This window comes from Triticum dicoccoides, chromosome 7A (assembly GCF_002162155.2).
Source record: "Triticum dicoccoides isolate Atlit2015 ecotype Zavitan chromosome 7A, WEW_v2.0, whole genome shotgun sequence".
Lineage (NCBI taxonomy): Eukaryota > Viridiplantae > Streptophyta > Magnoliopsida > Poales > Poaceae > Triticum > Triticum dicoccoides.
Genome location: NC_041392.1, coordinates 150343757 through 150354044, shown reverse-complemented (window position 1 = coordinate 150354044; position 10288 = coordinate 150343757). Strand labels below are relative to the sequence as shown.

The following is a 10288-nucleotide window of genomic DNA, read 5'->3' as shown; positions in this document are numbered from 1 at the left end:
AAGTAAACATACCAACAAGATCAATATAAGCTTTAATCATTTCTACTTTCAGAGGTCAACAAACAAAATACTTGACCCCTCAAAATGTCCCCAATTAAAACCGTGTAAATTTTAAATATAAACACTCATCTAATAATTACAAAATGTGTACCATTTTTCAGTCTATCATAGCTCAGCTTCTGGGTGTTAGAACAAACACAAAATGAATAACCAAGCCAACACGACTAAGCAACAGTAGAAACACTTCACAGTAACCAAAATAATAAATCTAGCAAGATATCTTGTTTTAATCTCATCTGCAGAAAACACTTCGTACATGGTAGTGCTTTAGGTGAACATTCATAGTCATGACTGATCACATATGCTAGTATCAGAAAATTAGTAGTGCTTTTGCTTTCTGGATATAGTGGTTGATTATTTGCATCCAGCGCAATTAAAAAAGGCATCCCTGAAAAGAAAATACTATAGCTGGCAGCTTAGCCTCCTAGCAAAGTGCAACTGCTGTCCTGCTTGAGATATATTTACTTATTATACGACTGACCCTACAGAGGCAAGGAGTCCAGTCGAGTAAGTTAAGGGCATTGAGTTTGGAATCAGACTACGGCTAACCAGGAGGAACCATATAGTCCTCTAGGAAATGTGACCCTCTCATCAAGAATAACAATTACATGTACCTACATTTTCTTCTCTATATCAATCTACACCAACTACCAAGACACTAGCATGGGCATGGCTCACAGGGCAGCCACCAGCAAATAACGCCAAAAATCTTCAGTGAAGACCAAGGCAAAAGTTTCAGGAGTTCGGGTTATTCTAAAACTTGCATTAACACAATGCTCTCCGGGAAATCAAATCCTTTATGCATAAAAAACTGAAATGCCATCAGCGAAATATGTATGCACCATTACACACTAAGTGTCCAGACGACCGCTGTGAGTTGGATAAGGTCTCTCATCATATGGCACAAAATAAAAACAGTACTTGAATTCCCAGCAACCCAAAACAATGGGAAAACACCACAAAAGTTAAACGATAACCCAAGTTCATGATTGGATGTTTGGAAAATGCAAGACAGCACAATTTATCCAGGAGAACTACTTAATTATTAATGCATCATTTCAAATGTGTACCCCACCTCAGTGATTTATCATAGGTATGTACTCCCTCCGTCCGGAAATGCTTGTCATCAAAATGGATAAAAAGGGGTGTATCTAGAACTAAAATACATCTAGATACATCCCCTTTTATTCATCTTGATGACAAGTATTTCCGGACGGAGGGAGTATGTAGGTGCATTTTAATAGTACTCTACACCAAAGAACTGTGATATTACCAAAGGTGTAGTAAGGTGATGACAGTGCTGTCTAGCTTTTGTTCCAATAATCATAATACTAAAAGGTGGAGATGGACATTGTACAGTTTCTAAATATAATGTCTGAGGCAACATGCAGTAGGTGATGCTTGGACGATTTACAGTGAATATACCATGATTTTTAGTTTTAAAAGCATAAAGAACTGTACACGTACACACAGGTTTAAATCTAGGGAAATCAATGCAGAAGCGATGCCAGCATAAAATTGTTACTAAAAATATCACAATGTTGTTATAAAGAATGGAGAACTGTGAACGTGAACTCTTAGGTTAGAAATCCCATTTTGCAATTTAGGAAAATGACACTACCTTTAGTGTTAGCACACACAAAAGAGCAACACTATAACTTCTATACATATTTAAATTGCAAGTGATTTTATGATGAGCCCTAGAGGCTGGAGCTTTACCCATGTCATATTAATGCTGAGTACATAATTACATACTATCTCAACAATCAAGCTTGCGCAACGAACTGCAAAACTGGCAACAACAATAGGGCTATAGATTCTGCAACTAGCAGCATTGCAATGCGCCTAGGAGATTGCGGCTAAAAATAATAAGAATTCCTCAAATGGAAGTCAAAGAAGATCCCTCGGGACTTAACAAAGATTACGAATGATCTATAGTTATGAAAGAGAATCTGCAACTCAGAAAAGTAATCTAGCAATAATATCGAAGTACACAGCTAGGATGCCAACGAACATATATTACCAGACCCAAAGAATATACAACTATTAAGTTGTGTTATCAAAGTAATGTTGGTCACAAGTCCTAGACTTGTAATCATAAAGTAGATAAACAACAAGAAGTAAGAATGACAGATAGGAGTAAAATGGTCCCCAGGTCCCAGGAGCATGTGCTCCTTCAGTGGACGGTAAATAAATAATTCTGAGTGTCTAAAATTCAGGTAAAATTACACATGCAAATGTTTGAACCATTCAGATTCCAGTAGGTTTTCTTGGAAAAACAAACACTTTTTTGCGCCTGAGCAAAAGAAACAAATCTGGGCTCTAAAATGTAATCTTTAGAGGCACAAAACTTGTACAGAAAAAAAGGAGACCCAGTGCTAGAAGCTCCTACGCCAGGTGGGGCCTGGGGAAGGATTATACGAGGCAAGCCTTACCCCTGCACACTGCAATGCAGAGAGGCCGCCTCCAAACTTGTTTTACACAATGGGTACAAATATTGTCAGAGCGCTAAACTTGGTTTCTCCACTCATGCTGCAGAAATGCCAGCTTTTTCCGTTAAATTTACAAACGTAATAAAATACAAGAGAATTTACATGTGTATCCTTTTCAGAATGTTTTGATATCAGGGATTGGGATTGCTGTTCTTTTTAACCAGCATTTTAAGTAATGGCCAACAAAGTAAAAAAGGAACAAATGTACAATAAACAATCATGTTATTGCATGACTGCAATATGATGAATTCTAGCGCGTGATATTTATAATCTTTAATACAACAAAAACTCAATTACTATGTTTGCAAACTGCGAAGACCCATCAGAATAGAGACCATCCTGTACCTAGATAGTGGTAGCACTACACATAATATTATACAAAGATCATAGTTTTTAAGTTATTATTTTCAGCGTTTTTTCCAGAACACCAATGCACAGGCACTGTCTGTTATATCTAAGCAACGGCGCACAACATCCATATGAAACAGCATAATATACACCCCAAATGGATCGACCTTACAGTTTTCCAATTAAAGCTATAATCCACATTGATCATTACTACTGAATCAGCACAAAAAGCACCAGCAGCAGCAACAATGATGATAATAATAATACTAGGAGCACTGTGCACTACAGCAGATCAATCGTTGACAAAGATCAGAACAAAGTTTCAGGGCAATGATCACTTCACCATGCTAAGCATATACTATTAAATTACTAAGGAGTGCAATTTGCTATTTCACCTTGTGATTTTCAGCAGCTAGGGTCTCCTTGAGTGATGGTGCCTCTGGTGAGTCGGTCATGCTCATCTGTGCCTGCAGACCTTCAGCTCCATGGTTCCCAGCAACTGCAGGTGCTGTGTAGTAGTCTGATGCCATGATCCTGTCTAACTTGGACCTCACCGCAGCATCTACAGCAAAAGGCCACAAATTTCAATCAGCAATCACCTCAAATCAAACCAAATTACAAACCTATATCAACCCTCACATGTAACAGAGGAGCCAGGGTGGATCGGCGCATCAGCACGGGTTAGCCATAGGCGGGCATGATGGGCACAGGCCTGGAGTGCGTCATGGTGGGAGACACCATCTGCGGAAGAAGGGCGAGCCGCGGCAAGGGCCGCCACAGCAGACACTGCGTCAAGGTCGTTCTCCACGAGCAGGTCCACGGTATCATCCCATACGTAGCCGTGGGTGATGCAGCTGCTCCGTTCGTTCTTGCGCGCAACCATGGTGGCGATGAACTCGTTCGGTGACTTGGCATAAAAAAGGGAGCCGAAGTAGATGAGCGCGAGGAGGTCCTGGATGGACAAATCGGAGCCAAAGGATGAGGAACCGGCAGCAGGTGCAGGGACGGTGGAGAGCTCCTTGGTGAGAGCAGTGAAGAGTGGTACGCGGAGGCGCTCAAGCTCGTCAATGAGCGCGGCGATGACGGGCTTGGAGTGCATGAGCTGCTTCTGCTCCTGGTTAAGCATCTTGCCGGCAGCGACGGACTCCTCCATCTGCGCGATGCGATTCTGCTTCTTCCGCAGCACACGGAGACGCTTCGACACCACCGAGAGCACCGGCCCTTCCTTGATTTCAAATATTGTCCCTTTGGTTTCAAATTCTTTAACCAACTCTGCAAAAAAATGCAAAGCATAATGTAAGGCAACAGTAATGTTTTCATCAACAAAAAAGCAACTAATTACATGTGTTATCAGACTACCATATTAACTAGTGCTTTTCCGGTTATTACAATTTTTTGTTAACTCCGTAAATTTATTAGGGACGAGTACCTGAAGTCGTGCCAAAAGAGCTAAAAAGAACACACGGTTCATATGTTGGTTCGAACCACGCCGTCTTTTGAGGAGCACACTGCGCACCAGACTCGAGCTTCAAACTTTTGGTGTCCACAGTAAGTACATATGCTGTCGGATGGCACATGCTCTCGTTCGCCATAATGTAAATAACATTGTCATCAAGCAAGCTTAATGTAGGACCAGCACTAGTCAATTTCTTCCAAGTCAAATTGTTTTCCTCATCAAACATCCCAGGCAACAAATTCGGCAAACTTGAGTCGGTGAAAGATATCTCAGACGTCAATCGTCAAGCCATCACACCAAACATCTGAATAAATTGATCTAGTCCATGTTTTAGCCATCCAGCCATAATCCTTTGCTCGCTTCATGTTGAAGAAAGCATCTTGCACATGAAAATCTAACTCAACACACTTGATCAAATCATTGAATATCGTCACATGACGGTGTGGTCTTGGAGTGAGATTCTCAAACATCAAATGGAACTCAGACGTATCACACGGTTCCGGAACTGGCAACAGAACAAAACGGATGGTAGGCTTTTTATCCAAAACATTGCATAAGAGAATTCCCCACCAGAGATCAATCCAACCTATGATACCCTTTTCTGCATATGCCACGCTCATGGTATTATGAAGCAATAGCTTATCCCTGGCATTCCTTGTCTCATTATCCTCAGCGATACAAGCGACCTGAGAGTGCCAATCATTCGTGTCAGATCGATATATGTGGAGTGTGTAATGTTCGCGAGACTCAAGTCTGAAATATTCAACATGTGGGAAAATGACAGCAAAGTCTTCACTGTTATCACTAACAGGCAAGATGGCAGCCATGTTTGGCGAAAAAGAAGACGGGTATGGCCTTGCAAGAAGATGAAGAGAGGCGAAATCGGGCCCTGCTTTGTAAACAAAATAGTCGATGAACAAGTAACGGTTGACACTGTCCGAGAAGGTGATAGCCAGCAGTACAAAGCCTCCAGTTACACCAAGTATACGAGGCGGTGCTGTCAAGCGATCCCCGGTCTGATCAACGCAGCTGACCAGGCACAGTGAGATGGCTGGAGGGTCAACTGCTTCAGAAGAAACCTCCAAGTGAACCCCTTTGCTATTCTTGGATTTTGCGGTAGTGGAATTTTTCAACTCGCCCACTAAACATTTTTTATCCAAGAGGATTTGGGGGTGGTGGCCACACGGAGAAGGATGGTCTTGCATTGCCATGACGGAAGTGAAAGGGTGCCAATGAAGATATGGATCGTGGAAGGCGGCGAATGGCCTAGCCCTGGGAATTGACGGGAAAGAAGCTCGGGGGTCGATGTCAGGGAATCAGGGTAGATGAGCTCGGACTATGGCTGCCTGGGAGTCAGGGCAGACGGCCGGAGACGGAGCATCGTGGAAAAGGCCGAAGGTGGGAAGCGCCGGGATGGCGGTGGTGGCGGCGGCGGCAGGCGGTCGAGGCGCTCGGCGGCAGGCGGTCGCGGTGCGCCGCGACGGCAGGCGGTCGCGGTGCGCCGCGACGGCAGGCGGTCGCGGTGCGCGGCGGCGACGGTGGAGCCGAACCCTAGCGAGGCGGCGGCACGAGGGAGACAGATTGAGCGAGGGGAAGAACCGAAGGAGCGAGACAGACCTTTTTGACAGATCGGTCGCAACAGATCCTCGAACGCTCGGGGCGGCCGGCCCATGTAGTGTAAGGCTCGGTAGCGAGTTGTTTCCAGTGAGTTTGTTTTTCCTTTTTTTGAGGTTTTTTTCTGTTTTATTAGTTTTCAGTGGGTTTTTATTTTGGTTTTCCAGGAAAACACGAGATTTATTTATTTATTAAAAATATATTTCTTAAAAAATACATGGAATTTTTGAAAATTTGAGAATATTTTCTAATATGTTTGTGAGCATTTTATGAAAAAATATAAACACTTTTTTATATTTCTGAACATTTTTAAGAAATTTTTGTAAATGACGAACGTTACAGTTTTTAGTAATAGAGTAGCACAAGTGTTTTCGTGGCTCTCTTGGTAGGTTTTGGAATATTTGAGAATACATAGGTGGAAGAAATAGGTCGGCGGAGTCACGAGGGGCCCACAAGGGTGGGGGGCATGCCCTACCCCCTGGGCGCACCCTCCGTCCTTGTGGGTGCCTCATGGCTTCCCTGACATGTACACCAAGTCCTCTGGATGTCTTTTGGTCCAAGAAAAATCATCGCGGAAGTTTCATTCCGTTTGGACTCCGTTTGATATTCCTTTTCTGCGAAACTCTAAAACAAGGGAAAAACAGAAGCTGACACTGGGCTCTAGGTTAATAGGTTAGTCTCAAAAATAATATAAAATAGCATAATAATGCATATAAAACATCAAAAACAAATATATAATAGCATGGAACAATCAAAATTTATAAATACGTTGAAGACGTATCAACGCCTTCGTCGCCGGTACCCACCCCTCTCAACCAAAGCTTTCACCTATAGCCCAAAGACCCTCCACCTCGATGAGCCTCTTAGGAGAAGGCTAAACCACCGATACGTGCCACATGCCAGTGGAAGACCACGTGAACCGAACAAGGAGCAAGCTGCTTGATGCCTCTCCATCGCACCACGTCAACAAAGTGGCTAGCTCGCCCAGAGGCCACCCGCACCTCCACAGCCCAAGCACGCCTGCGACGACACTGGCAGAGCAAGGCACACGCCACCACTGAAGCGTTTACCACTGAGCCCCACCTTCACGACCTCATAAGACTAACTCCGCCGCGCGACCCTATCCCGTCCGGCCCCGTCCGTTTGGGGTAAAAGGGACAAACCGGACGGCCCAGCGCGCGACGGCCTGGACCCATCTGGTCCGTTTTGTGTCCGGGCCGACTCATTTCGAGCGCAAACATGCGCCGGGTTTGGGTCGCGGCGGACAGCAAATGGACGCGGCGCTCGTCCACGTCGGGGCCGCGTGGCAGGCGGCCACCTACCTCCCACCGCTTGACATTAATGCGCACACGCGGTTGGCCCCACCTGTCATCCGCCCAGGCGAACGGCCGCCGTCCTTTTTAAATGAGGAAGCCGTGGACCGGTCGTCGCCCACACTCCCCATTCCAACCCGCTGCCTCCTCGAAACCCGACACCCCCAAACCCTAGCCTCTCCCTGTCCTCGAACTCGCCGGCCGGCTGCCGCGCAGCAATGGGGCTATGGAACCACGGCCGCAAGGGGAAGCACGACCGCGAGGCTGGCTCCTCCTCGGGACGCCGCCGCGGCTCCGTGAAAGAGGAGGCCGCATCGCCACCGCGTCGGGCCCCCGCGCCTGCCCCATTCACCATCGGCCCTAGGGCCGCCGACGAGCGCAACCGGTAGTACATCAACGCGGATGTATGCCGGCGCTATTGGGAGACGATGACGCCGATCGCGTGGAGCGACGTCCACCTCCCCAACAATTGGCACCTCTCCGCCGACCAGGTCCCGATCGCGCCGGTCCCGACGGGCGACCGTGCGCGCCACGACGAGATCGTGCGCCGCCGCCGCCTCCTCCCCGGTGACCTCTACTACGACGATAGGTACGCCCCCGACTCCGTGCTCTGGGACACGTGGCTAAGGGACAAGCACGACGTGCGGCGCGCCTCTTACTTCGCCGGCACATCGTCTGGGCCGCGGCGGCCGCGGCGGGAGGTGCGCGGGAGTACGCGGGTGCGCGGCCTCACACCCACGTCGTCGCCTTCCCCATCTCCATCACCACCTCCACCTCCTCGCATGACAGTGGAGGAGGAGGCCCAGCTCATGCAACGTGTCATGGAGGACTCCATGAACACGCACGATGAGCGCCAATGGCGGAGCCTCGAGTAGACGGCGGCTCTCTTTTTGGCCGGCGACGTTGCCTTCCTCGAGCTGCAGATGGTAAGGGCGGAGGAGGTGATGGGGGAGGAGCTGGTGGCCGCGTTCCACCCGAGCCTGGTGGGCCAGCAGTGGAGCTGGTCGTGCACGGCTCCGGAGATGGCCGACGCCGTGGGTGGCGTGAACTGGTGCCCCACGCCGCCGCGGTCACCGGAGCAGGAGGCGTCGCCATGGGAGGAGGTGGTGTAGGCACCTCCCGCCTTCCGGCCCGCCACCGAGTACCACGAACCGCCGTCCCACCTCTGGACGCCGCCGGACTATGTCGACCTCATCAGCGATGACGACGACACCGGCGGCCACCGAAGACGGCGACGGCCACGGCATCAACGGGCACGGCAGGAGCAAGCGGGCGGCATTTTTATTTATTTTTAAGTTAATTATGCCAAACTGGACGTTCGCTTTATTTTAGTTTTTCAGTTTCTTTTAATCACATTCACTCCGGACATGATTTGGGGTGCGGCCGCGCGTTAGGCGCGCCCAGGACCCAACTGAAGGGGACATGAGCGAACCCATTGCCGCTCCAAAGAGACAAAATCCAGCCAAACTGGACGTTCGTTTGGGGACGTGAGGTGAAGTTGGCCTAACTCACATCATGCCCTCACCAGAGCTCGCCAAGAACGGATCTAGGCGCCAAACCGTCCGTCCCATGTGTGACGGCTTGGTCTCCTGTCTGGCGCTTCTTGTGGCGACCTAGGGTTCGCCTCCTCGTCCCCCAACCCGGCGGCGGCAGATCCATCTCGTCCCAGCCGCCTTCGGCAGCTTCGGAGGCCAGCGACCCAACCTCCCTCTCTCGTCCGCATAGATCCCAACCCATCTCCACCAGAGGCCTTCCGTGTGAGTCTGGGGCACGCGGTCGTACTTCCACCAAATACCTAGTTTTTTTGTTTCTCCGGTGACGCACGGGCGTTTGGAGGCTGGGGGGTAGCATGGAGGGAGTCGAAGGAATGTTGAAGAAGATGAACCCGTCCGAGGCAGAGAGGAGGGGAGTCAAGGTGGGCTGGAAGAGGGCGACGGCGAGGGAGGGAAGTGTGCCAAAGGCGATGGGGAAGCTGATCTCGGACAGGCCGGGGTATGCAGAAGGAATGGCGATTGCGCTGGGGAGAGTGTGGTGCCCGATGAAGAGACTGGAGGTCAAGGAGATGGGGGAGAACCGATTTCTGTTTATGTTCCATCAGGAGGCAGGGAAACGAAAGGCGCTCGAGAACGGGCCATGGACCTTCGGCAAGGAGCTTCTGGTGATGGAGGATTTCGACCCTAGGAAGACACTAGATGAATATGTGTTTGAAACAGTTCCAATATGGGTCCGTATTTTTAATGTTCCTTTGGGAATGATGTGTAAGGAAATGGGGGAGGATCTAGCAGATTAGATAGGGGAATTGGTAGAAGTGGATTCGGGTGAGGATGGCTCGGCGTTGGGGTAGTGCCTGAGAGTGAAGGTGCGAATCAGAATTGCTGAGCCACTTATGCGAGGAATCTTTCTGGATATTGATCTAGTGGATGATGGGGCAATGGAGGAGGAGGGAGGGGAGGAGGAGGAAGAGAGGGAAAAGGAAGACGAAACGGGTGGGAGGAAGAAGAAGAGAAAGGAAGATGAAAGAATATGGTGCCGTTTTGAGTACGAGTTTTTGCCAGACTTCTGCTACACATGTGGTAGGCTGGGGCATTTAGATAAGGACTGTAAAACAAAACTCAAAAGGGGACAAGCTGCTGAATTCGGGAGATGGATGAAATATGCCCTAGAGAAGCCTCAATCATATTACATGGTCCGGGGTGGACCGAGGGAGACGAGTGGAGGCAGCTCGGGAAGGAAGAAGGGTTGGTCAAATAGTGAGGGAAAGAGCAGGAGTGATGCACCATCGTGGAGGAAACCACCAACTTGCACAACCGATGGGGGTAAGAAGAAGAATGATGATGGGGAGGAGGTCACGAGTCCACTTAAGATTGGTCCAACTGCTAAGGGGGCTAATGACACTGCAGTGGGAGAGAAGAATAAAAAACAACTTGATTTTGGGAAGGGGGACGCCAATGATCCAAGCCTGGCTGGGATGGAAAACATTACAGAGACGGCAGTAAGGGGTGGTG

General features: G+C 48.6%; 1 protein-coding gene and 1 non-coding gene across 4 annotated transcripts; both read right to left on the bottom strand.

The window, feature by feature from the left end:
* Window positions 1-877: 877 nt before the first annotated feature.
* On the bottom strand, window positions 878-964 carry LOC119334914. Its single transcript, XR_005161619.1, has one exon. It is a non-coding gene; the product is annotated as a small nucleolar RNA Z161/Z228 (small nucleolar RNA).
* A 2185-nt stretch (window positions 965-3149) lies between these two features.
* LOC119331208 lies at window positions 3150-4611 on the bottom strand. 3 transcript variants are annotated; one of them, XM_037604378.1, is made up of 3 exons: window positions 4330-4611; window positions 3540-4172; window positions 3150-3462 (listed from the first exon to the last, which is right to left on the bottom strand). In XM_037604378.1, the coding sequence occupies exons 1-3, from the start codon at window positions 4580-4582 to the stop codon at window positions 3287-3289; spliced, it is 1062 nt and encodes a 353-aa protein (XP_037460275.1). In that variant the 5' UTR covers window positions 4583-4611; the 3' UTR covers window positions 3150-3286. The 3 variants fall into 3 exon arrangements, with proteins under 3 accessions (XP_037460275.1, XP_037460276.1, XP_037460277.1); XM_037604379.1 differs by having other exon boundaries at window positions 4417-4611; XM_037604380.1 differs by having other exon boundaries at window positions 4365-4474.
* Window positions 4612-10288: the final 5677 nt, after the last annotated feature.

Bases quoted from the DNA above. Each gene is read 5' to 3' on its own strand.
- LOC119331208 (XM_037604378.1), bottom strand. From the start codon at position 4,582: ATGTTTGATGAGGAAAACAATTTGACTTGGAAGAAATTGACTAGTGCT. The intron at 4,173-4,329 runs GTACTCGTCCCT...ATTTTTTTGCAG, and splicing joins CTCTTTTGGCACGACTTCAG to AGTTGGTTAAAGAATTTGAA. The intron at 3,463-3,539 runs GTGAGGGTTGAT...CTTTTGCTGTAG, and splicing joins CCCTGGCTCCTCTGTTACAT to ATGCTGCGGTGAGGTCCAAG.